We start from the raw sequence: 27,944 nt of genomic DNA, 5'->3' as shown, positions 1-27,944 counted from the left end.
CTCTGTTCAGTTTAATGTTTGGCTTGTATTTAGTGTTTTAGTTGAATATATTAATTTAAAAAGTAGTTACCTTAATATACAAGCTGGTGGGAGTGGGGACAAAGCTAGGAGTTTGAAAGCATAGGGACATTAGACAGTTCCAGTGTGGAGTGGATATTGTCTAACATAGGCTTGTGGAGAATTGGAGATGGATTTTTAGTTGGCCCATTTAATTCATGAAATGGACATTGAATTTGTTGGAATTTTAGGTGTTTGTTTAATAAGCTGTTTGGATTTGCTTGAATTTGTTTTCATTGTAAACTTGGAGTAAAATTGATTCATGGCAATTTCAGGAAGGAGTGACGATTGCTGGGCTGTTTCATGATATATACATTTATATAGTAAAGTACTTATTTATTTTGGCTGCCAAAATGTAAACTGTCTAATGATGGGAATATTCTCACCCCACATACCCTGTGTCTCAGTTCTTTATGAAAATCATCACTCAGCCTTTCTTCTGATCTAGTGAACATGTTGAAATTCAACTGCTCGCATTTGTGTTTAATCTGATATCTATTATGACAGGTATTGGGGTGCCTTTCTGAACAACTGAGCTGCAGTCCAGGCAGTCCTGCACCGTGCCAACATAACTTGAATGTCTTAGCTTTCATACTGCTCAAACTTTCAAGGTGCTTAGCTCCCTCAATGTCTGTATAATTAGGAGATGAGGGAACTTAGCACTTTGTAGGAGGTGTGCCATACAATGTAAAAATCAGGCATATATTATTTAATACTTATATTATGGAAGCACCCAGAGGCGCTGAACAAGATTGGGGCTCCATTTTGCTATACAAACACATACAGTCGGTGCCTCAAAGAATTTATAACCTGCAAAATTGTCTCTTGGATCACCAAGTTCATTTTCAACATCATTACAAATTTCCACATTTGTCATCAATTCCTTGTCTTTCCTGAAATACATCTAATGGTGGTGGTTTCATGGTCATAGTTGGCACATTATAATAGTATCAACGTGACATAATTCCAAATGATAACATAGCATTCCACAGACTGATGTACAAACTAAAATAGACATGGGAGTCACTTCATCCACCACTGAATTGCTGCCACCTCTGGGGGAAATGGCATCAGGTTGTTTAACAGTGCACAGCAACTCTGTGCCTCAGTTTAGGACAGGAAGTTAAAAATATTCTATCAACGCTGGAGAGGGAAATTAGGCAAGCACGTAATTATCTGAGCTGTAATTTGGGCAGGATTTGGGGGCTAACAGCCTAGCTCATATGGAAAGTACTCTGAATAACTTAAAGTAGTCAGGAGCTCAGTTTTTTCATAGACAGCAAAAGACAACACAATCAGCAGCAGAGTTACTCCAAACTCTGTTTGGGCACTGGTGAAACTACTTGGGTATGACATGTCTTCCCATGCCTCCAGCTTTGAGCCTGTGGCAGATGGGAGGCAAGCAAGGGACGAAGAGTCCAGGCTTCGCCCTAACAACATTGCTGCCTGCAGCAGCAGCAGAAAACTCAGCATTCTCCCCTACTTTCTCTGTGTGGCCACATGACGACAACTGGTGGGCAAAGACTCCATTTACCAGTTGAGAAGCACTCCTAGACCCAGCCATAGAGGGAGCTTGAGGAAAGAGTCCAGCTTGTCTCCTATTGATTTCAGGAGTATGAATCCTTTCCTCCCATGTTTGGAACAGATGGGAGGAGGCTGAGGGTACCAAATAGCATCCTCCCCCATCACTGCTGTGAGGGGGCTTTTGGCAGATTGGACTCTGGGAGTGGGGTGAGAGCATGATAGGGGGACACAGTATGATGGAGTGATGACGGGCCACAGAGCACTGGGGAGGATGCAGCAAGGAAGATCACTGGGGAACACTTAATCCTGGAATCCAGGGAGTCCACGGAGCACAGGACAGGACAGAGAGCTGGGAGACCCAAAGACAGTGCTGAACAGAAGAGACAGAGCTCTATACAGAGATACAGGCACAGATATACACAGGCAGGGTAATACATGTGCACACATGTTTATGGTATGGTGTTACTAGGGCTATTGGAGAAGGGACCTGAGCTCATCTGTGAAGCCAGCCCTATACTCCTGCTGATTTGGGGTCAAAATTATTTCTCTAGGGTCAAAAACTTTATTTTATGGTTGCATTCTGGGTTCCGTACTGATTGCATCATTTCCTGCAACCCTGAAGTGTTCCTTGAAAGTCACCTGATCAAAGACTGACTCCTCCTTGGATAACAGTGTGAGGCTGCATGGCGGAGGCTATTACCTGGTGTCAGGGCCGACGGCCGGGAAGGGCAGGGGGGAGCTGGTACAAATTACCGAGGCCTGGCAGTCTGGAAGGAGGCCCAGCTTCCCTGGCTTCATTGGCCATGTTTAGCCAGTCTGCCCTTGCTGGGGAGCCCGAAAATTTTTTTTCACCAGGGCCCGAACCCGATCTCGGCAACCCTGCCTGGTGTAAACAGCTGCACTGTTCCAAAAGATTTTCTAACCTAAATCTCCCTTTCTTTATTGTAGACCATTACTTCAAGTTGCATCTTACTGACAAGTTACTGTATTTTCTTTTCTCCATTATTTTTGTTAATGATGTACATTGTTTCATTTATAGAACAGAACATCTATGATCAAACAACATTGCTCACATTTAAAAGAGAACCTAATGCAAGGGTTCTCAGACTGGGGATCGGGACCCCTCAGAGGGTCACGAGGTTCTTACATGGGGGGTCACGAGCTGTCAGCCTTCACCCCAAACCCCGCTTTGCCTCTAGAATTTATAATGTTGTTAAATATATAAATAAATGTTTTTAATTTATAAGGGGGTTGCACTCAGAGGCTTGCTATGTGAAAGGGGTCACCAGTACAAAAGTTTGAGAACCACTGACCTAATGCATATCTATATCTATATCTGTATATACTATATAATATCAATTATCTCTCTCTCTCTCTATATATATATACACAGACAAACTAATAATTTATTAGATAGTTTGTCTTTTTCATTAGAGTAAGTAAACTATTTCCCTATGCTTATTTTTCTCCCCTACAGTTCCTCACATCTTCTTGTCAATTGCTGGAAACGGGCCATTTTCATTACCGCTACAAACAATTCTTTTGCCATCTTGTCAATCTTATTCTGCGACTACAAGGACTAGAAACTTCCTGGTTTTGGAAAAAAAGAAAACTGAGAATTTAGCATAATCACTTCTCTCCAGCAGCTGAGGCTTTTGGAAAAACATCATATATTGCAAGACTGGCAAAAAAATTGTGACAGGTGGCAACCCTGAAACAATATTCTCAGCAAAAAGGAGTACTTGTGGCACTTTAGAGACTAACAGATTTATTTGAGCATAAGCTTTCGTGGGCTAAAACCCACTTCATCGGATGCATGTAGTGGAAAATACAGTAGGAAGATATATATCTATACACAGAGAACATGAAACGATGGGTGTTACCATACACACTATAAGGAGAGTGATCAGTTAAGGTGAGCTATTATCAGCGGGAGAGAAAAAGCACTGTTTGTAGTGGTAATGAAAATGGCCCACTTCCAGCAACTGACAAGGAGATGCTCACCTTAACTGATCACTCTCCTTATAGTGTGTATGGTAACACCCATCGTTTCATGTTCTCTGTGTATAGATATATATCTTCCTACTGTATTTTCCACTACATGCATCCGATGAAGTGGGTTTTAGCCCACGAAAGCTTATGCTCAAATAAATCTGTTAGTCTCTAAGGTGCCACAAGTATTCGTGTTCTTTTTACTGAGAATATTGTTTCAGGGTTGTCACCTGTCACAATTATATTGCCAGTCTTGCAATATATGATGTTTTTCCAAAAGCCTCAGCTGCTAGAGAGAAGTGATTATGCTAAATTCTCAGTTTTCTTTTTTTCCAAAACCAGGAAGTTTCTAGTCCTTGTAGTCACAGAATAAGCTTGACAAGATGGTATGAATGGACCTTAAAGGCTCAGAAACCAGAAAAGCAAAATTGGCTTAAAAATAATAAATCCCTTTATTTTTGGCAGCCATGACTGAAGATTTTTGAATGATTAGAGCTGGCAATATTATTTCTTTATCTACATTTATTTACCATATTCCTAATGCTTTGTCCAGGAATGGACAAAGCAGCAATTAAGCTTGTATTGACTTAGCACTGATTTTAGAATCTGTATTCAAACCTTCAGGCTGCTTTTCACACACAACTGTCCCCAACTGCTTTGCAAACCATGTAGTTATAACTGCACTCCAAACACATTGTAATTCCTTTGCAAAAATGGGTGCTTTATCTGTCACAACACCAGCCCAGCCAGGTTCCAAACCTTGGTGTTATCTGGATTTATTAAAAGTGATCTGTTTTAATCAATTTTATTTGAAAGAAACTCTTGCTTTCATTAAGCTCAAACCCTTCAGACATTGTGAGCCTCACCTACAATGGCTCTTGCATTTAACTCCACTGCAGGAAATATAGTTATTGATTTCATATCTTTTTTAGTTGTGCTACAGAAGAATCATATTGCAATCATCTGGGGTAATATATAATTACAGAATGAGTTTGTGCAAACTTTGCAGGGCTAGATGCACAATTCACAGAGGAGTGGTACAAACATCTCAGGAACACTTGACACTAGGGGCTTGATTCTGCACTACCTTGCATCTTGTATAGCCTTTTACATCTGTGCAGAGTGACTCTAAAATGTTGCCATTCTGTTTTGGTGACATTTTATACCCACTTCACACTCACTTCATGTAAATGACTTCAAAAGCTGCAAAGCAGTGGCTAATCAGACCCCTTGTTCCTTTAAACTCCCACAGAAAGGCTGGATTCCTGTTACTGAGTCAACATATGAGTTCCATTCTGCCATGAAGCACACTTTTTTGCTGGAAAGATGGATGGCAACCTAATGGAAAGAGGGAGTAAATTTCAAATTCTTGGAGCTCTGCCTTCCTTTACATCCATACTCAGAAGGGAGGGAATCAAACCTTGTACTTTCAACAATTAAAACATCAAACACTTTCAGCTCTTCTCCAAATGTGTGTCAGGGCCAGTTTTCTTTTTAGCTGCTAATAGTGATTATTGTTTATAATTTTGTATTTTCTGCATAAGTTTTGGTCATGCACCGACTGAAGGCAGCAAGAGCAGGATCAGGTTCATAATTTAAGATTCTGAACACAAATGTTTTCAGCCTTGAGATATTCCTAGATTGTTAGAGGTTAAACATTGTCCCATTTGTCATTGGAAAGGTCGTTTTTTGTTTCCATCTCAGATCTCAGATATGCAATAAAGTTTCATTGCCTTGATGTCATGTTAATGTCTATTTTATCTCCAATATTGCAATATAACAGCACTGTGCATTGAGTACAAGGCAATTTACAGCCTACATTTTTAGATAACATTTTAATGAATGCAGTTTTGCTCTAATTTTGTTAATAGATGACCAAAATGTCAGTTAATACGCTTGAAATTCTATCTTTTAAGTCAATAAAACAGACTTCTTGTAATGATTTATTTTTAGATACCGATCGAGCTTTAGCACTTCTAGAAGAATATTGTAAACAGCTAAAGAAGCCGGAAGAAGAACAACTGAAAAAAGCCATTAAAAAAGTGATGGGCATCTTTAAGAGCAGCTTATTTCAGGCACTAATAGGTAAGTACCTATGCAAAAAGCTTTATTTGCTACAGTTAGACTTATGCCTTTGGATGCTGAGGGCTTATGGTTGTGTCCATTACCTGCATCTTGGTTGACCAGCACCTGGCTATCTTGTACAAAATGAGCTGACAAAGAGATGACAAGCTGGAACAATTCTTTTAGAGTCTGGGTGGCAAAAGTTGCCTAAATATTTTAAACAAACATTTGCTCAGTTATTGGGAAGGGAAAATAAGCAGAAAATTCTTTAAATGTTGGCATATGTTAGTCATTGCTAAACTGAGTATATATTATTTTCTCAGTTTGATTGGAGACTGGCCAAGAGTAGGATATATTATATTTTTCCATACAAATTTAAAGAGTTAAATCCTGGCCCATTGAGATGCATAGCAAAATTCCCATTGACTTCAGTAGGGCCAGATTGTCGCCCAAAATATGTTTGTGACCTTCATGTTTATTTTTAGCACAAAAAACGTGGGTAACCAAAGAAATTCAGGAATAATTCAAGAAAAATGCTAGGTGAAACAGCATGCTTCGTCTGTACCAGGTACTTTTGGGAACCATCTAGAGAATGGTCCTGTTTAAAAGCATCTTTTTCATTAATGTGAATCAAATAAGTCCGATATTGCACAGTTATCATAGGCTTGATAAGGCATCAGTATTTCACTGGTCAATGGACTTCAAGATCCCTGACACACTTGTAAGTAAAAATAATTATTGATTTAAGTATATGATCTGATGCTGTTATTGTGAAGTGATTGAGAATGTAATAGCTTTATGCCTTTACAAGGAGCTGCAGTATAGATCTCAAAGTCCTTGCCGGGACTATGCAGTCGTAGAAAGAATTTCTGATTACCTTATAGGCCCATAGTAGAAATGTTGTCTATGGAACCAGACTTCTCCAAAGCTTGGGTATATTGGATCCAGAGTGCAGGTTTGGCCCAGTATATATCTAGATCCACATTTTCGTATAGACTGGAGGTTTGATTCAGAGCCAACGCTAAGCCATAGAAATGTGTTGAGGGATGATTTATGATTAATCATGGGAAAAAGCTGAAACATTCCACATTGATACTCTGCTCTTAACAGTTATCAGTGGAGGAGTGAGGCTCACACACTACGTCAGTAATTTTGTTGCATTTATGAGGAAGTACAGCACAGTCCGTTTTGCCAATCTATAAACTATTTCACAAATGGAAATAATTAATGGAAAAGCTATTCTACTTTTCAATATTATAATGTCTCCCCCAAGTCCTTAGAATGTTTGGTCTTTCTTTATAACTTCCTTGTCCTTTTTAAAGGATATGTATTTATTAAAATATACAGCTCCCCCCCCCCAGAATGTATATCAAATGCATTGAAAAATTATTGATATATATGTACTAAAGAACAGAGATTGTTGGGGGAATTTCCTCTTGTTTTTGTGTGGAAATGACTAAGAATATGGAAATGTGTATAGAATTAGTACACTTGCTGAAGCAATAGTATTTATCCACTAATGAATATTTGAAATTGTTATTTTCGGAACTCCTATTTCTGCAGTACTTCAAAATAATCCTTTAAAGCATGCTAACTGTGTGTGTGTTTTGTGGGGTGGCTATACTTTAATTTTTTTAAGGTGTTATGGATATCAGATTAAAAAACATATTTTGAACAAATGATTAAGTTACATTGTTTTATGTATAAGCAGAAGTAAAGTATAAATAAAATAATTTGGCAACTATGGCAATAGATTGAAAAGAGCAATATTTCATAAGTAAAAGCTGATGTTTTAATTTTTATTACTTTTAAATCACTTTCCCTACCCAGGGGCGGCTCTAGACATTTCGCCGCCCCAAGCACGGCGGCATGCCGCAGGAGGCGCTCTGCCGGTCGCCGGTCCCACGGCTCCGGTGGACCTCCCGCAGGCATGCCTGCGGAGGGTCCGCTGGTCCTGCAGCTTCGGTGGAGCCGTGGGACCAGCAGACCCTCCGCAGGCATGCCGCCGAAGGCATCCTGCCTGCCGCCCTCCCAGCAACCGGCAGAGCGCTCCCTGCGGCATGCCGCCCCAAGCACGTGCTTGGCATACTGGGACCTGGAGCCCTCCCTGTCCCTACCACCCCAATAGTCTTTTTCATAAAGAGACTTCGGAATGATAATACATGTTCAGACTCTCTCATCATAGAATTTGATTTGCTCTTTGGTTGGCCTAGTTTCTTGAGTGATAAAAATGTGACATCCCATCAATATTTCAAGTCTGTGAGATGATACTATTACATAATCAATAATGAGGGTTTTTTCATAATCGTTATTTTGAATAAAATCACTTCGATGACATCTGTTTTAGCCTCCTTTAGTAGTCTGCCTCCTTTATCCATGCATTAGATGGCATACAAAGAAACATCCAATGCAGTGCTCCTATTCTCTAGTTCTCTTCCTTTGATAGCTCTGTATTACTGCCTCACAGCTTCCTCATAAATATGAAATAATTTTGTTATTGGCTTGCATTTTCAAAAGTGACTAATGATCTGGAATGGCTCAATTTTGGGGGGCCCAACTTGAGACATCTTAAAGGGGGCTGATTTTCAGAGTGGGTGCTTAGCACTTTCCAAAAGTCAGACTCCTTTAAGGTGCCTCAAGTTGAGCATTTACAAACTGAGGCACCTACTCACTTTTGAAAATTTAGGTTGTAATAAATAAAGCACAATAGTGTATTCTTACCAAATCATTAACCTGAACACTTCTGGATGTAAACATTCACACGTTGAGTCGTACTACTAGTAATTACTGGACGGGCCCAATTCAGCTCTATGTACGCCCTACAACTAGGGAGCCCAGAAACCTGATTTTATAGGGACAGTCCCAATATTCAGGACTTGTTTTATATTGGTACCTATTACCCCTCACCCCATCCCAATTTTTCACACTTGCTGTCTGGTTGCCCTACTTACAACTTCAATGGTGTTCTACTCACTTAAGGCCCTTGGAGTTTAATTTTTTGTAAATTTGTTCACATGTATGAAGTGATTGAATCGCATCTTGTTCTAGCTGCCTCCAAAATGCCTTCCAAACAACTAAAGCTTCTCTCAAATAACTGGTAACAAGCATAGATGAGAAAGGATTGAATATACTTAGAGCTAACTTTGGGCACCTGAGGTAGAGTGTCCATTTCATTCTTGAGTAGCCAAGTTCTTATATGAGCCCTCAGATGTGTAGCTATCTGTATGACTTACATGTTTAAACTGTACACTCAACATCTACACCACATTTTCCACCTTCAGTGCATTTTAAAAACATTGATTAATTATTTCCAAATTGGAAAGGAACAGAAGGAATAAAATTGCCCGTTCTGGAAAAAGTACCATGGTTTCTTTTTTCATAAAAATATTCTAAATAAACCAAAAGATGGCTGAATTGAGACGTGAAAATGCTACTCACATAAGTCAAAGATTGGTGAATTATTTATTAAAAGATTATTGCTGGTTGGTCATTTAGGTTCTAATTCTGGCCCCAAACCATCCCCATTCTCTGCAGGCTGCTCATATCGCTATACTTCCTGTTGATGTTGCTAAGTTTAAGTAGCAGTTGCTAAGGGGCACATTCTCAAAGAGATGTGTGGCGCTGCAATCTCAAGAGTCCTATTAACGTCCAGCAGCCCAAATACAATGCTTTTAAAACTTCACTCTAAGATGCTAACAGAAAAAATAATAAATCTTTCAGAGAAGAGGAGGGTGGAAATGGAGAGGAAGGAGGAGGAACTCCCATTTAGAAACCTACATTTCTTTTAAGTTAGTTCTAAATTATTCTCTCAACAGAGACTATGTCCAGTAGTTCTTTTTCCAACTTGGTACAGCAAGAGTAATTTGGGAATTTTTTTGCCTTTCCTGCAGTCCATGGAAGTTTCTACTGCTATAAAGTTTGTTTCTCTGTAGCACACTGCTGTAATCTGGGTTTTTAATTTTCAGAAGAGACTCTGCAAGGAAAAGGGCATAATAATTAGACTGATCCTCATTGTAACTGTTCAGATCCAAATGCAATATGTGCCTCTTTGATTGGGCCCTTCCCCCAGTGGCAGCATCTCCCTCAGACTGAATCCTGGGGGGCAAATCACTGGGGAAAGCATGCTTGCAAGAGGAAAAAAGAAATACCATGAGACAGGGAAGAGGTAGAGAAGGAAGGATAAAAATAATAATTACAAATATATAATGACTAGTAGATAGGGAAGACAGTGAAATGATAGCCCTTTATAATCATGCTGAATGTGCTCATTGTCATATACATTCTGGGATCAGAGGAAACAATAATAGTGTACTAGGAAGTAGCACATGAGGAAAATTATAGGTATCTAACTTCCATAATTAGGGTGAGAAAAATACACAAACCCAATTATTGGTACGATTCTTATCATAGGTCAGATCCTCAGCTGATGTAAGTTGGAGTAGCTCCATTGACTTCAGTGAATTACATTGATTCACATCACCTATCTCGTTCTAACTTATGCTAGTTTGGAATTTGTTCTGGTATTACTGTAAATATATAAATGTGTGCAAGAAAAGTGGAATAAAGCCACTAATTCAGGGGTAGGCAACCTATGGCACGCGTGCCGAAGGCGGCACGCAAGCTGATTTTCAATGGCATTCACTCTGCCTGGGTCCTGGCCACCGGTCTGCAGGGCTCTGCATTTTTATTTAATTTTAAATGAAGATTCTTAAACTTTTAAAAAACCTTATTTACTTTACATACAATAATAGTTTAATTATATATTATAGACATAGAGAGAGACCTTCTAAAAATGTTAAAATGTATTACTGGCACGCGAAACCTTAAAATAGAGTGAATAAATGAAGACTCGGCACACCACTTCTGAAAGGTTGCTGACCCTTGCACTAATTAATAAGAATAAAGGAAAGATTTACAGTACCTCAGAAAGTTATGTGTCTTATCTATATTACAGTAGCATCCAAAGAATGTACAATCTAAAAAGATACAACATGGACAGAGGGTAGACAGAAAGGCATACAAGCAGAGTGGTTAGAGCGATGATGGATGTATATTGAGTGTGCCCCTCTGATCTGCCATTATTCATCTCAGACTTAATTCATCTACAGACCCAGATTGCTTTAATTAGTGTGTTCACAACTTTTTATTTTATTTTATTTTTTTCAAACTCACTACAAAAACTCACTGGTTAAACTAAGCACTTGTCCATATCCTGCCACAGCCCACCCTCCCTACACCTCCCTGCCAAGAACCTTTCTCCTCCTTCTGAGCAAGTATCTTGCTGTCAATAACTGAGGAATTCAAATCAATACAGATGTGAGAGGAGTCCTTGGGGTAGTGCTGACCACTTTGACCTTCTTGAATCTCCTGTGCTGCCTGACGAGTCTCAGGGCTCTTGGGAACTGGGCCTGCCCTTGTATGTGTGTGTGTAGGTGGAATCCTGCCCCATGGACTGACTGAAGGGGTGACGTGCACTGGGCCCTAGTGACTCTTTGTTCCACTGGAGGTGGGGGCAGGGGTTGCCTTATCTTGATGATCTCCTCCCTTGCTCCTGCCATGCACATGCTGGCTAATGCACCTGGGGACAGTTTCAATCCTCAACCTACAGCCCCACTGATTTAGCCCCTAGTTTATTTTCCCCCTCTATTTAGTAACCACCCTCCTCCTCCTCACACCTCTGTCACTCAACAGTCAAACACCTAACCCCACAAAACAACTCACAGAGAATTAGAATGGCCAGCAGTCTTGGAGCTCCTGAAATTGTAAAGGCACCATCCCTGGTGTTGCTAAGAGAATACTGAGGACTGGTGGGGCCACATGCCTCCAAAGTCCTGCCTCTTCGGGCATTGGAAGCCAAAGAGATGCTTTGCTAGACTCCCCTCCTTGCCAGCAATGAAACATATTCCTCATTTTCTATAGCCTTTATCTTCAGCTGTAGATTTTCATCTTTAACCATAGATAGATTGTATCTGTAGGACAAAAGCCAAATGTTGTACTGTGCTTTTATGGAAAGAGGTGCATATTTGGTATTTACTATGTCCAGATACAGTACCTTATCTCTGTCTGACAGTCTTTGTTATTTGTGGATTCAAGTCTTTCAGTGCAAAAATATTAAATCTAATCATCTGGCCATCTGAGAACTCTTCCTGAACATTTTCTTGAGTTTTATTCTTTATGTATTCTTTATCAGTTTTCATGATGCATTACATACAGTTTACTACAGTTTATTTCTAAAAACCTCTGCTATACATTTATCTGGACTTCATTTCGTTAAGAAAAGTGCATGATTTTACAGATTAGAAAACTGTTCTGGTGAACGAGAATAGATTGAAGAGGTTTATGTGAGTGGTTGTTTTTTGTGTGGATTCATCTCTATAAAACGTCATTTTGTTTCTACCAGGAATTAAAGCGCCACAAATAGCTGTAATCATCTTATGGAGTATTAAGTAAAAACTAATCTCTATAGGTTTTTCTAAAACGCGGATAAACCTGGCCTCTAGAGGATGACACATTTCCTGGGGACTTTTATACTGTGCCTTATCTTTTTTGCTGATGCTTGTGTAACTTTCTCTGCATTTTAAATTGGAGTGTTCTTAGGAATATTGCAAGCTAAAATCTTCATTTTCTTTGTTTCTGTTACACTGTTTTTAGGTAATAATATAGATGTTGTAACACTGCCTGTTTTAAAAGCTGCTGTAAATGCGCTCCTAAGGGTTATACAATTTGCTGGTCATGTGTGACACAATCCACATCTATAGGCTTAGGGTGCTATGTCATTATTCTAAAAAGGGGGAAGGTGTTGCTGTTTATACCCTTGACATTGTTCAGCTTACTTTATTCAATTCTGTTATAAACAATCCTTCTTTAAAGAACAACCATATCTGTCAAATCAAGATATAAAGGTAAGATTCTTGTCCTGATATTACATATTGTAATTTTTCACTCCATCACAAGTGTTTGTTTAATTTTAATGGCAGGTGTAATGTGGTCCTCTAGTCACTGGAGAACTGATACGTGATCAAGAATTTATGTACCTCTTGGCAGTCTTTCTATTTATTGAGGAGGGTTGTGGGATCCATAGCACAGAAGGAGGAAATAAAACATAAGCACTGAGTATTGTGACATGACTACCAAGGACACGTTTTAATTAAGATTAAGTTAGGAGATTTTAAAACAGGAAAAACATTTATTTCTGAAACCATAATCAAATCTAAAAATCAGGGGTTTTACTCAGACTTTCAGGGTTTTTTGGAGAGGAGTGGGGAGGTGGGATCTTCATAGAAAGGCCAATCCTGAAAAATTTCAGACCAGAAGACCTTAAGAAAATTGTAACTGTGTGGAAACAGGGAGTCTTAAATATAGTTGGCACTGATATGTACATATGTGGAGAGGGATTCAAACAGGGCGGTCATATGATCAAATGATAACAAGGAGGAAGACTTTCTCTGCAGCTTTTTGTGTAGACTGCAGGGGGGGCTGGATGTTAGGCCAGAGGGAAGCATGTCATATGTGCCAAGGCAGGATGTAATGGATGCCTGAAAAAGGAGTGTAGCTGTGAGGATGGAAAGAAAGGGATAAATCTCAAAAGTGTTGAAGATGAAGTATTGGCAGGATTTGGGTATGTGGCATGGTTGTGTGAGAAGGAGGAATTGGAAATAACCAAACTGCAGGCATGAGTGATGAGGAGAATGATGTTGCTGTTGACAGAGATAGAAAAGGGAGGAAGTGGTGAGGTTTTGGGAGGGAAGACGAGGAGCTTGATTAGCCAAGTTAAGTTTAAAGTAATGACACATCTTCTCATAGAAGATGTCAGAGAACCACGATGAGATTGGATGGAAGGAGACATGTCAGGGTGGAGAGGTGGATTTGTGAGGCATTGGTGTGCATGAATGAGATGGAGTGTGTGACACAACACCCCATATTTTTCATAGTAATATTATGATATGATTATGGCATGATTATGATGTATGTCATGTGAGATAAGGCATGTGAGATATCATTGAAAAGGTTATGATTTAGTGAATATGATTATCCTATTTGTATGTATGTAGCCTTTTTGTATCTGAAGTTAGAAATATGGACTGTGTATCTATATTACATGTAGTTATTTCTGACTAACGCCCACTGGGCAAAAGGGTCTCTAAATGACTGGCTGGGAAGGGCCCATTCAAGTTGTATGGCCTATCAGGGGAATACTTAGTTTGCAATGGACCATGGAAGTTATCACCTGGGGAAAAAAGCTGTTGTATATTCTCTCTCCACATTGAGGGAGAGGGGAAATTTCATGAGCTTACACTGTACAGATTTCTGTGCAGCGCAAGACGGTATCATTTTGGATTTACACTCCAGAGGGGGGTTTGCTCTTGAGCAGCTAGACAGTTCTTTAGCTCTACCCTCCTCATACAGAGTTGATCACAGCAGCCTGTAAGTACTGCAGCTGGATGTGTCCCTACCTGTGTGTATGCTGGTGAAAGAGCAAGTTATAGAGCTTGGCAACTCATCACAGCACCACAGTGTGAGAGGGAGCCCAGGCTGGTGGGTCGGGGCGGGGGGGCGCTCAGTGGTTACCCAGTTGCAGGTGGCACCCCGGAAGGGGGAACCCATAACAGGGGATATAGGAAGAACAGGAGTGGGCCAGCGACACAGCCTTGAGGTACTCCCACAAGACATGGAGAAGGGAGGAGGAGCACCCTCTGAAAGAGTTACTGTAGGAATAATCAGAGAGGTAGGAAGAAAACCAGGACAGGACAGTATCTGAAAAATCCAAGGGTGACAAGATAAAGTATTGCTAACCCTAAGCATTCAAAATCATCACTTGGGCCAAGAACATAAGAATGGCCATATTGAGTCAGACCAAACATCCATCTAGCTCAGTATCTTGTCTTCTGACAGTGGCCAATGCCAGGAGCTCCAGAGGGAATGAGCAGAGCAGGTAATCATCAAGTGATCCATCCCTTGTTGCCCATTCCCAGCTTCTGGCGAACAGCATCCCTGCCCATCCTGGCAAATAGCCATTGATGGACCTGTCCTCCATGGATTTATCTAATTCTTTTTTGAACCCTGTCTTGGCCTTCACAACATCCTCTGGCAAAGAGTTCCACAGTTGACTGTGCGTTGTGTGAAGAAATACTTCTTTTTGTTTGTTTTAAACCTGTGGCCTGTTAATTTCATTTATTGACCCCTAGTTCTTGTGTTATGAGAAGGAGTAAATAACACTTTCTTATTTACTTTTTCCACACCAGTCATGATTTTATAGACCTCTATCATATCTCCCCTTAGTCATCTCTTTTCCAAGTTGAAAAGTTCCAGTTTTATTAATCTTTCTTCATACAGAAGCTGTTCCATAACCCTAATCATTTTTATTGTCCTTTTCTGAATCTTTTCCAATTCCAGTATATCTTTTTTGAGATGGGGAAGCCATATCTGCACTCAGTATTTAAGATATGGGCATACCATGGATTTATAGAGGGGCATTATATTTTCTATCTTATTAGCTATTCCTTTCTTAATGATTCCCAACATTCTGTTAGCCTTTTTTGACTGTCGCTGCATATTGAGTGGATGTTTTCAGAGAACTATCCAAAATGACTCCAAGATCTCTCTCTTTAGTGATAACAGCTAATTTAGATCCCATCATTTTGAATGTATAGTTGGGATTATATTTTCCAATGTGCATGTGATGGGGCAGCTGCCCCTCACTTGGCTGGCAAACGGTTAATAGCAGCCCTTAGAGTGGCTGTGCAGAACCCAGCCAGTCAGAGGAAGGCTTAGAAGCAGCCAATCAGGGGCCAGGCCAGGCTGGGCCCTATAATAAGGGCTGCAGGGAGAAGGACTGGCTGCCTGTGGAGAGAAGTACCTGGGACAGAGCAGTACTGAGCAGGGTCAGAGGAGTAAGTGAAGCTTCAGCTGGCTGGCTCCCAGACTGAGACCTTGATACAGGGGCCGAATAGGTACTGGGGCTATGGGAAAGTGGCCCAGGGAAAGCTGGTAGCGGCAGAGGGGAAGGAGAGGCAGTGAGCGGCCAGCTATAGGGTCCCTACATTGGGGCCCAGAGTAAGCCTGTCCCCACCTTTGCCCCACTGGCTGCTGAATTAAGTGTCCAGCCAAAGGACTGTAGTTTGCCCCCTGAGTAAGGGGATGCAGTTTGCCATTGCGGTGAGAGGCCAGGCAAAGGACTGCCAGTTCCCCCGGAAGGAGGAGACAAGAGAGTTGGGGCACAGCTGGAAGGTCGTGCTTTGAGGAGGACGCCACGGTCTGGGAGTGATGCAGGTCCCCACAGACAGTGGAGATGGTGGAGAAGCAGTGAGAGACCACCAGAGGGGGGTGCCCTGCTGATAGGCAGAGCGAATTCCGGGAACAACCAGCAGGAGGTGCCACAGTGGTGAGCACAACCCATTACAGTGCATTACTTTGCATTTATCAACATTGAAATCATAAGATCATCTTAAATTATGAGATTTAAAAATAATACTAATACAGTTTGAGTTAGTTTCGTTTGCTTTTTGGTGCCTGGGCTGTTATGATGCATTGGAATCACATTTTCAAGCTTTGCTCCACAAACACAAGAGCTAGAAATTTACTTTTTCCTTAGATGATTTTTCGTGTACTCACATGACTTCAGGAGCCAGGGTTTCCAGAAAAACACCAAATACCATGAGACTCAGGATAAAATGAGAGAGGTGGCAACTCTGATAGATGTCAAGATGGAGAGGATGATTGACAATGACCTTATTAAGGTGGTGATGAGAGCTGGTTGGAAATTTTGTGATGGAACATGTTTTCATGGGAAATTGTGATTTTTGTCAAAATCTAAACATGCCAGGGCTCCAGATCTTCTAAGCTCCTTGGTCCATAGATAGGAAGTCCCTAGGCTGCCTCTGCAGGGGAATCCCCAGAGTCAGAGCAGCTTCTCTGTTTTTTTATGGAAAAACATAAATGGAAATGTCTCAGTTTCTTTTCAAAACAAAAAAAAAAATCAGAATTTCCTTTCCTAATATTCTACTTTGCATTCTGAATTGGGACGTAAACTCAGTGTTGGAATTTTTTGACTCCAGCTGACACCAAAATGACTGTGAATCCAGAGAAAAGCCTGGTCTGTATTACAAAGTTAGGTCAATGTAAGATACTGTTGCCAGCAGATAACTGCCTGAGGCCAAGCAACAGCGGGGAGGTCCGTCGCCTGGTGTGCCGCGCCAATAAACACACTAGGGTGGAGAAGCAAACCAAGTTTATTTGAGATCTCAAAGCGGTGCAGGGAGATTGACTCAGATCAAGCACACCTAAAACAAGCAGTCTGTTCCTTTATATCCATGAGAACTTTTCTCACTGACTAGCAATCCCCCGTTTCCCCTCCCTCCTCCTCCTTCCTCCCCCTGTAGCAATTACGTAAGCGCAGGTGCATTAAGTAATCTTGGCCGCGGCAGCTCATTAGTAAGTTTTCCTTCTGCAAGTTATCTTGTCCTTCTGCTAAAGGTGCACAGGCCTCATTATTTCTGCTTTAGACCAGTTAGAACTGTTGCAACTGATAACGGCTGTTACACCTGGCCTTTTAGGTCGATTAAAGTTCAAACATGGAGGGACTCTTGTCTGCTGAGGCCTAAAACCAGGAAGGCACCATACTCTTGTGGCCTTCCACCCTCTCGAGTTACGTAGGGTTATGCTTAGTGACACCAACAACTCCCTCCTTTGAGAATACTCAACAAACTTTTGGCTGAGTGTTCTCACATTTAAAGGATAACATGTGATTAAGCTCTAGGGAGCTGGAGTGCTTTACAGCAAGCAAGCAAGAGAAGAGTAACAATACACAACACCACACCAGTGAGCAGGAGGTGAACAATGCCTTCCCCTAGTTCTCCCAGGTTGAGTAACCAGCCCCAGAGGGAATCAGAAAGAGTAGGTTTCCTTTCCTGGGCCTTCCACTGTTCAAAAGCCTGTTTGGCTGACAGGATGTGCTTGTTAATATCCTGTGCGCTTTCTGGGACATAAGTACAGCATTCATCCCCTATAAGGGCGCACACCCAGCCCTGGGAAGCCACACTTCCACCCAGGAAGTGTCCAAGTATGTCTCCATGATCACAGATCAGATGGTATTCCTGATGCGTCTGTAAGGGCAGTGGGCCAAGTCTGGTACTCAAGATCACTCCGAATGGCCATCAGCTGGTCATTTAGGAAATCGCGGATTCCTAAACATACTAGATCCCACTGCAATGCCTTCCCAGCCTCAGTTATATTTAATACCATCTTTTCTTGGTGTAGTACTATAATACACCTGTTATTTAACTATTCTCAGGTACTGTCAAAAGGCATTTCCATTAATAGCATACATTATTAGTCACTGGAATGGTTTCAATACGGGTAAAATTTCTAGTAGCAGAACAAACTCTTTGGGTACTTGTTATTTAAAATCCAATTAGAGAGAGATATATATGCTGAAGGATTTATCCAAAACACAGGGCGCAGCCTGTAGAATAAACCCCAAAATCCAATTAATACCACATTCCCAAACATGTGTCCCACAAATGTCCTCCCACCAGTGTATAATTCTTTGTTTCTTCACCAGGGTCAGTTCTTAATGTCCTTTCTAGTTAGGAATTCCTGGACTTTGGCAATTTCAGTGGAGCGAGTGTTCCTTCTTCTTTCCCAAAACAGTCATGGTGCAGCATCCTTGTACTTTTTCCCTACTGTCCAGAAGGCACAGTGGAGCTAGAAGGTGAAATAGGCTAATCATCAGTAGGAGAATTCTCCCGAGGTGGAGGGGTCTTTTTGCAGTGAGAATCCTGGGACCAAGCAGTCAGCCTTTGGCACTTCACAGCGGTGTTGGTAGGTAGCAGGACTTAATAAGGGCCTTTCCAGCATGGAGCCAAGGCAGTCTTTTGTCGCAGGACCTTTACATCAATCCCGTCTCCTGGTTCCAAGGAGTGGCAGGGCTGCTAGGGTCTTTGGGTAGCCCTTCTGTACCTGTGAGAAAAGAAACTTAACACATTTCATTAGTGCCTGGCAATGTTTTTCAGATCTCATAGCTGTGTGGGCAAATTCAAGCCCTCCTTTTCCTAGTTGTTAGCCAAGTCTTAACTGTGAGCAGTGTCCTTGAATGGAGTCAGTGTCTTATCTATAGCCTGAGCTTGCTAGCTAATTTTTTTTTTTTCCGTTAACTCATTCTGTGCTTTGTTCTTCTTCCTTTCTTGTCTTCTTTTAACCTGCAAAGGAAACTTCCACTTTTTACTTATACACCTTTTTCCCAACAATGAAGACATAAACATTGTCATTATACAGTAATTAGTCTTATTATTTAATATATGCCACACACACCCTTTTACTAAAATAACCTTATTACAGAGCTTTGGAGCAACTAGCCAGGACAAGCACACCCACTTTGAGGAGTTAACTCAATACAACCTCTAGTCCAATAGCCTTCCATCATCCCCAGCCCTCTGGCTAGAAATCTGAGGTAGCCAGAAAGATCCCATGTACAATATGGGGAGTGGGTTAACTTTTCATGTCTTTGCTTTCAAAGACTGTTGGTATGCAAATTTTAACAACAATTTTTGCAATTAACAGTTTGGCCAATGAAATTTCTTTTTCTTGAGGAAATGCATTAGACTTTAGTATACCACATTCTCCTGATTTATCCAAACACTTTGTATTCCAAGTTGAACAAAACAAATATCTGCATTTTAATTTAACCTTTTTGTTTGATTTTAAACTAGACTATTTTATAAAAATATGAAACACAAAAATTCTGGCCACAAGACAAACACCACAAGACAGAACATAGAACACAAAACATAATTTCTATTGTGCCAGTAAATGCATGGTATGTTGAATGCTGGTCAGCTGGCATCAGTTTTCTCTGATTATCTGAAAGACAAAAAAACAAGAGGTCTACCCACCCTTTCTGGGCAGACAATCATTACTTGAAATATACAAATACTCTTGTTGGCTTCAGGCAAAACAGAGGAATTACCCCATAGTTTCTTGTATTTGTTTCATAGGCAGCCCAGGTTTTTAATTACATAACACTGTATAAATTCTTCAGCTAATTCAACTAAATTGTTCATAGCCACACCAAATGATTGCAATCCAATAACTTCTTTGCCTGAATTTATTTACAAACATTTCACAGACACCAAAAACTTTTTTTTCTTTAGCATTTTTACAAAGTTCAACTGCCGTTTTCTCCAGCAACTACAGAGTTAACTTCTCACTCTCCCTTAAATCACTTGCTTGTCTCCCAACAGCCACTTTTATCAACTTAAATCACCATTCCAAGTAAGTCCTGGGTATTTGAAATCTCCATGCTTACACTTACTGACTCCTTCCTTCCACTACACCCTTAAAGTTTTTCAACCTGCTTTTCAATCTCTTTCTCTCTCTCTCTGTTGCCTGCCTGCCTGGGCCCGATCCTGCTTTTCTTGCTGAACCGTCCCTTCCATGGGCACCAACTTGTTCCACTACCAGTTTAGCTAGGAGGGTGGGCTTTTCATCTAGCCCCCACCCCTCCTGGTCTCTTCCCTTAAACATTCTTACTCACAAGACTCCCCAAGTCCTCCTTCATGAGGCTTGCCACCTGGACAAAAACACATGGCCCATTGGGCAAAGGCCATTTACTTAACATATAATTTAAAGGACTATTTTTAGAGGGTTTACCCAGAGACTCATTCATCTGTTTGACACTTAAACAGAAAAGAGAATTACACAGAGAGCAGAGGGAATTACAGTCTAAGCCAGACTTTCCCACTTCTATACACTGACCGCTACAGGGGACGGGACAGAAGGATCTCAATTCGACCTCAGAGCTTCCTCGCACGCATGGCTTCCACTCCAAGGAATTACGAACGAGAGGTTCAGTTCCACCCACACTCCTAACGTCCAAATGAACAGAGCAGGAAAACAGTAACCGGTTAAACAGAACAGAACCAGATAGCGTTTTCTTATCCTATTAGGACTCACTTTTACTCATGCAGTTCTCAACATATAACACCAACAGTACCAAGCAAAGCAAACACAAAATAACAAGGGTAAAACAAATAGATGGTGTAAATTCTGCAGAGCTCCCCCCTTCTTAATTGCTCACCAAACTGTGACAAATTTCTGTTACCAATCCATCCCTCATGTCAGGTGATCAGGCTGACACTACAGGATCGTTGGGGGAAGATAAAGAAAACACACCAAAAAACTGAATTTTAAAGCTTCATTAATAAAATAATAAAACAACAACGGAGAGTGTTGGGAACGCTCCCTCATCACTCAGGAAAACATTAATGCCCCAAGCCCCTTTCATACCCACATACGTACGTCCAGACTGGCCACTTCTGTGTATAATGTTCAGAGAAGGGGGGAGAGGTGGACTGGAGATTATCCTGTATACAGCTTGTCCAGAATTTCTAACATGCGTCCGCTCTTTGGAGGGCTGTTCTCTTGCACCCTGGAATCTTCTGCAGCGTCTCTTTCAGAGATTCCAGTCCAGGTCAGCTGCCTGCGGCTTCTTCAGTGTCACCAAGCCACACCGGCTCCGGGGTCACAAAGGCACACTGTTGGATCTTACTGGATAGTTAAGCTTTGCAAATGTAATCTTAGTTCTGTAACTTGTATTGCCTTTGGTTCGCCTCTGTCTATATTTTTTTCCTTCACAGCCAGCTGGGGCCGAAAGCAGTTTTTCTTTGTACTTAGCATAGTCTGCTTTGATTCTGGACCTTGAACGCAGAGCAATCCCCTCCTTCCATCCCTGGGCCAAGATGATTTTTAAATTAACCCGTTCCTTTCCTCAATAGACAAATTTGCTCACCCTGTGTCAGGGCTTTTTGGTGATTAAACGCTCCTCTTAGATGTATGATCTTATCTAGATTGAAGTACCTTCTAGTGGGCATTGTTTAGATGGATTTTCACGCGTGTAAATATTCCATTTCTCTAAATACCTGCAGGTTGTTGAACCATAATGTACATACATGTAATATGCTGGGGTACCCTAGGGGGTGAGGTGGAATGTTTAGACTGCCCCCCCCCACCCATTTCCCACTTACACACACAGGGAGGGTGCCCTGTCCGCGCTAGCGGCTCATAAACTAAGGATTTTTCCCTACAGGGTACTCACACAGGAGAGGCTAACGAGGATGGCCACGACCCTCCTACACCTCCCTTCAGCAAAGAGCGTTGGCTAGTCTCTCGGAGACGGCGCCACTTACTCTGATTGCATCCAGTGAGATGATCAGACTGTCAGTAGCCCACACGGAAAGGAAAGGGGAAGGGAAGATGGGTACACACACTCCTAGACCCAGGCAGCTTCCTCACCGGACGATGCCAGGCCAAGTCAGCCCACCATGGGTCGGACCTCCTAAAGATCCACTAGTTACCGGGCTTGCGTTAGAGTAGTCCTGGTCACGAGCTTTTGCTTCACAGGGTACTCTGGGCGTCTTCCGGTAACAGTCACTCACACTGGCCCCCAGTACCATTCTGCATCTGATCTTGCTTTTTAGCTACAACAGGGAGAGAGTGCACTAGGACATAGGGTCTCCCTTTTCTAGACAGGTCCCTCCTTTGTCCCTGCACTATCCCTAACCTGCTTTTTGGATCCTTGCACTCTGCCAGACAGAGGGAAGAACTGGAGCTACAGTGGGGTATTTTTACAAGAGCTCTCCATACAAACAGCTTCAGAAGCTACCCATTTACTGACAAAACAGGAGTAATTGGAGGATCATGTTATAATTAAGTGATCCTTCCGGTGGCCACCTTTCTGGTCCTCTAGTTGATATTGAGGCCAGTCTACTATATGGAACTTTTTAGTTTGCTTTTAGTTAGTGGATCTGATCCAAGCACTTCCCAGTTCGCTAGAATGCATTCTAAGGGTGTACACCGTGTCCTGCCTGTACTCTGTCCCTGCCCCATATCCTAGGTTGACACTGGGCGTCCCCAGGTCATAACAGGCAAAAATCCAGACCACTGGACTGTTCCTACCTTATCCAAGGGACCGGTTCCTCACCGTCGCCCTCAACTGCTTCTCCACTACTCGAGCGCGTTGCACCGTTGTGCCCTCTGGGGTCAGTCGAACTGCGTCTCCGCCGAGGCCCCCGGTGAAGTCACCGGTGCGCGCTGGGCGTCGGTCGTCGCCGCAATCCGTCGACTACCAGAAGGGATCCAGGCAAGGCTAATTTTAGCCTCAATGCCCCACGTTGGGCGCCAAGAACTGTTGCCAGCAGATAACTGCCTGAGGCCAAGCAACAGCGGGGAGGTCCGTCGCCTGGTGTGCCGCGCCAATAAACACACCAGGGTGGAGAAGCAAACCAAGTTTATTTGAGATCTCAAAGCGGTGCAGGGAGATTGACTCAGATCAAGCACACCTAAAACAAGCAGTCTGTTCCTTTATATCCATGAGAACTTTTCTCACTGACTAGCAATCCCCCGTTTCCCCTCCCTCCTCCTCCTTCCTCCCCCTGTAGCAATTACGTAAGCGCAGGTGCATTAAGTAATCTTGGCCGCGGCAGCTCATTAGTAAGTTTTCCTTCTGCAAGTTATCTTGTCCTTCTGCTAAAGGTGCACAGGCCTCATTATTTCTGCTTTAGACCAGTTAGAACTGTTGCAACTGATAACGGCTGTTACACCTGGCCTTTTAGGTCGATTAAAGTTCAAACATGGAGGGACTCTTGTCTGCTGAGGCCTAAAACCAGGAAGGCACCATACTCTTGTGGCCTTCCACCCTCTCGAGTTACGTAGGGTTATGCTTAGTGACACCAACAATACCTTGTGTCATCCTAGTTGTTCATGTGTCTACACTTAATTTGTCTCCTGCTGATGTAAATGCCCTGGTGTAGCGACACAGTAATACTACCTCCCTAGGCAGCATTGAGCCTTGGTTGATGTACTGAGGTTGATGCAGAGAGAGTGTAGATGCTACTTTACCTATGTTAATCCTAAATCTTCCAGCAGCTGTCCCGCAATGCCTGACAATGACCGCTCTATTCACAGTTGTAAACTCTACTGCTCAGGCGTCACAGAGACCACAAGGCACACACCACCCCCCCACCCCCCGGAACTTCAAAACCCTGCTGACCATGCCACCTACAGACTCCAGACATGATCCAGCCTCAAGTAGACAGGAGATATTGGATCTCCTAGGACTGTGGGAGGAAAGGCTATGCAGACAAGCCATAGAAATGTGGACATCTATGCTCTAATAAAAATATAACATTAGGGATCTATTATCGACCACCTGACCAGGACAGTGATAGTGATGATGAAATGCTAAGGGAAATTAGAGAGGCTATCAAAATTAAGAACCCAGTAATAGTGGGGGATTTCAATTATCCCCATATTGACTGGGAACATTTCACTTCAGGACGAAATGCAGAGATAAAATTTCTCGATACTTTAAATGACTACTTCATGGAGCAGCTGGTATGGGAACCCACAAGGGGAGAGGCAACTCTAGATTTAATCCTGAGTGGAGCGCAGGAGCTGGTCCAAGAGGTAACTATAGCAGGACTGCTTGGAAATAGTGACCATAATACAGTAGCATTCAACATCCCTGTGGGGGGAAGAACACCTCAACAGCCCAACATTGTGGCATTTAATTTAAAAAGACGGAATTATACGAAAATGAGGGGGTTAGTTAAACAAAAGTTAAAAGGTACAGTGACTAAAGTGAAATCCCTGCAAGTTGCATGGGCCCTTTTTAAAGACACCCTAATAGAGGCCCAACTTCAATGTATACCCCAAATTAAGAAACACAGTAAAAGAACTAAAAAATAGCCACCGTGGCTTAACAACCATGTAAAAGAAGCAGTGAGAGATAAAAAGACTTCCTTTAAAAAGTGGAAGTCAAATCCTAGTGAGGCAAATGGAAAGGAGAACAAACACTGCTGGCTTAAGTGCAAAAGTGTAATAAGAAAAGCCAAAGAGGAGTTTGAAGAACGGCTAGCCAAAAACTCCAAAGGTAATAACAAAATGTTTTTTAAGTACATCAGAAGCAGGAAGCCTGCTAAACAGCCAGTGGGGCTCCTTGACGATCGAAATACAAAAGGAGCGCTTAAAGATGATAAAGTCATTGTGGAGAAACTAAATGGATTCTTTGCTTCAGTCTTCAGGGCTGAGGATGTTAGGGAGATTCCCAAATCTGAGCCGGCTTTTGTAGGTGACAAATCTGAGGATCTGTCACAGATTGAAGTGTCACTAGAGGAGGTTTTGGAATTAACTGATAAACTCAACATTAACAAGTCACCGGGACCAGATGGCATTCACCCAAGAGTTCTGAAAGAACTCAAATGTGAAGTTGCTGAACTATTAACTATGGTTTGTAACCTGTCCTTTAAATCGGCTTCTGTACCCAATGACTGGAAGTTAGCTAATGTAACACCAATATTTAAAAAGGGCTCTAGAGGTGATCCTGGCAATTACAAACCTGTAAGTCTAACGTCAGTACCGGGCAAATCAGTCGAAACAATAGTTAAGAATAAAATTGTCAGACACATAGAAAAACATAAATTGTTGAGCAATAGTCAACATGGTTTCGGTAAAGGGAAATCATGTCTTACTAATCTATTAGAGTTCTTTGAAGGGGTCAACAAACATGTGGACAAGGGGGATCCAGTGGACATAGTGTACTTAGATTTCCAGAAAGCCTTTGACAAGGTTCCTCACCAAAGGCTCTTATGTAAATTAAGTTGTCATGGGATAAAAGGGAAGGTCCTTTTATGGACTGAGAACAGGTTAAAAGACAGGGAACAAAGGGTAGGAATTAATGGTAAATTCTCAGAATGGAGAGGGGTAACTAGTGGTGTTCCCCAAGGGTCAGTCCTAGGACCAATCCTATTCAATTTATTCATAAATGATCTGGAGAAAGGGGTAAACAATGAGGTGGCAAAGTTTGCAGATGATACTAAACTGCTCAAGATAGTTAAGACCAAAGCAGATTGTGAAGAACTTCAAAAAGATCTCACAAAACTAAGTGATTGGGCAACAAAATGGCAAATGAAATTTAATGTGGATAAATGTAAAGTAATGCACATTGGAAAAAATAACCCCAACTATACATACAATATGATGGGGGCTAATTTAGCTACAACGAGTCAGGAAAAAGTTCTTGGCGTCATCATGGATAGTTCTCTGAAGATGTCCACGCAGTGTGCAGAGGCGGTCAAAAAAGCAAACAGGATGTTAGGAATCATTAAAAAGGGGATAGAGAATAAGACTGAGAATATATTATTGCCCTTATATAAATCCATGGTACGCCCACATCTCGAATACTGTGTACAGATGTGGTCTCCTCACCTCAAAAAAGATATTCTAGCACTAGAAAAGGTTCAGAAAAGGGCAACTAAAATGATTAGGGGTTTGGAGAGGGTCCCATATGAGGAAAGATTAAAGAGGCTAGGCCTCTTCAGCTTGGAAAAGAGGAGACTAAAGGGGGATATGAAGAGGTATATAAAATCATGAGTGATGTAGAGAAAGTGGATAAGGACAAATTATTTACTTATTCCCATAATACAAGAACTAGAGGTCACAAAATGAAGGTAATAGGTAGCAGGTTTAAAACAAATAAAAGGAAGTTCTTCTTCACACAGCACACAGTCAACTTGTGGAACTCCTTACCTGAGGAGGTTGTGAAGGCTAGGACTATAACAATGTTTAAAAGGGAACTGAATAAATTCATGGTGGCTAAGTCCATAAATGGCTAGTAGCCAGGAAGAGTAAAGAATGGTGTCCCTAGCCTCTGTTCATCAGAGGATGGAGATGGATGGCAGGAGAGAGATCACTTGATCATTGCCTGTTAGCTTCACTCCCTCTGGGGCACCTGGCATTGGCCACTGTTGGTAGACAGATACTGGGCTAGATGGACCTTTGGTCTGACCCGGTACGGACGTTCTTATGTTCTTATGTTCTTATGTTCTTATGAGTGCATGGGGGATACAGGAAAAAGGGTATGTCAGGGATCAGCAGCCTTGCCGGGTGATGGCAGAGGAACTGCAAGCTTCTCAGAAGGCCAAGGAAGCCAACAATCTATCTGGTGCTGAGCTGCAGACCTCCTGCTTTTACGAAGAGCTGCATGCCATATTTGGCAAAGACCCTAATAGCCCGCTGTGGACCACCATGGATATCTCCAAGGAGTCTGAGTCACAGACCTCTGCTGTGAACACTGAGGTTGAGGAGGATGAGCAGGAGGATGAGGGACATGTGGCTGCGAGCCGGAATCAGTTTGACACTCCACCGCAGTCCAGTCAGTCCTGACAGTCAAGCATGGACGAGTCCAGTGCAGGGGAAAGAACCTCAGGTAAGTGTGTAAATGTATTTCCCAGTACAATGATGCACTGATGATGCCCCAACTTAACAGGACATAGCTATTAACTTTCATTAATTTACTTGTACTAGAAGAGGTAGTGGTACAACAAAGAGGTAGAGAGTTGTTATCTGCTTTTCATTCCCTGCAGAGTTATGCGGGAGGGAGTAGGGGGAGGGGAGCATGCAGAGCACTTTCTTTATGTACACAGGGATGTCCCTTGAATCCTCCTGAGAAATCTCAATGAAACTTTCACACTGAAATCTTCTCCTGAAGGCTTCTAGTGATGGCAGCCGTGGTGGAACAGTTTCCCATTCCAGTCAGTGATAACTTTGGCAGTCACTGTTGCAGTAAAGAGGCTAGTGGCATACAGGCCCTGGTGGCTTTGGGATGTCAGCAGCAGCTGTGCTCTCTGTGCCTTTGCCACCCTCAGAAGTGAGATATCAGTTAAAATCACCATCACATGTGGAAAATGGTGCCAGTGTTCAATGCTATTGCCCTGTGTTCCCAGTTTCAGGCAACCAAACAATTCCCTCCTAATTTCCCGTGCCCCTGGCAGGCCATACTCAACATGGCTGGTGCTGTGAATGATGCCATGCAGAACCACTACAAAGTAGAAGTGACAATAATAAGCATGTCTTGTTCAAAACTTTAGGAGAGCAAAGGAAGAGAGTTCTGTATCTTAACTTTTGCTTTCCATTGTGATTAGTGACAATGGTACCCCTGTGTGTTTTTTTGCTAGCTGCTGCTGTTAGAGCCTTCATGGTTTCCCCATCCATTTCTGAGGAATGCCTGAGTGAGATAAGGAGGAGAAAGAAGAGGACTTGGGAAGAAATGTTCAATGAGATCATGCAAGCCAGTGCTGCATCAGACCTGGAAAGAGGGCCTGGAATATGAATATTACAGACAATATGGAGAAGGAAAGAGTGGATAGGAGAAAAGCCTACTAGGAAAAGGAGAGGGGATGCACCCAGACATAATGGGGTTTCTTTGGCAGCAAATACAGATGTTGCAGACTCTTGTGGACCTACAGATTGAACAC

At 42.1% G+C, this 27,944-nt stretch overlaps 1 protein-coding gene across 1 annotated transcript in view; it reads left to right on the top strand.

Annotated features, from left to right (window-relative positions):
- The window catches only part of DLG2 (discs large MAGUK scaffold protein 2), a 1,569,268-nt gene that overhangs the window by 20,688 nt on the left and 1,520,636 nt on the right, over positions 1-27,944 (top strand). The window contains exon 2 of the mRNA XM_030558530.1: positions 5,527-5,658. Coding sequence (XP_030414390.1) covers positions 5,527-5,658 — 132 coding nt within the window. The remainder of the gene's footprint in view (positions 1-5,526; positions 5,659-27,944) is intronic.

This window comes from Gopherus evgoodei, chromosome 1 (genome assembly GCF_007399415.2).
Source record: "Gopherus evgoodei ecotype Sinaloan lineage chromosome 1, rGopEvg1_v1.p, whole genome shotgun sequence".
Lineage (NCBI taxonomy): Eukaryota > Metazoa > Chordata > Testudines > Testudinidae > Gopherus > Gopherus evgoodei.
Note: the sequence above shows the minus strand (reverse complement) of the source record. Positions and strands in the feature narration are given on the sequence as shown.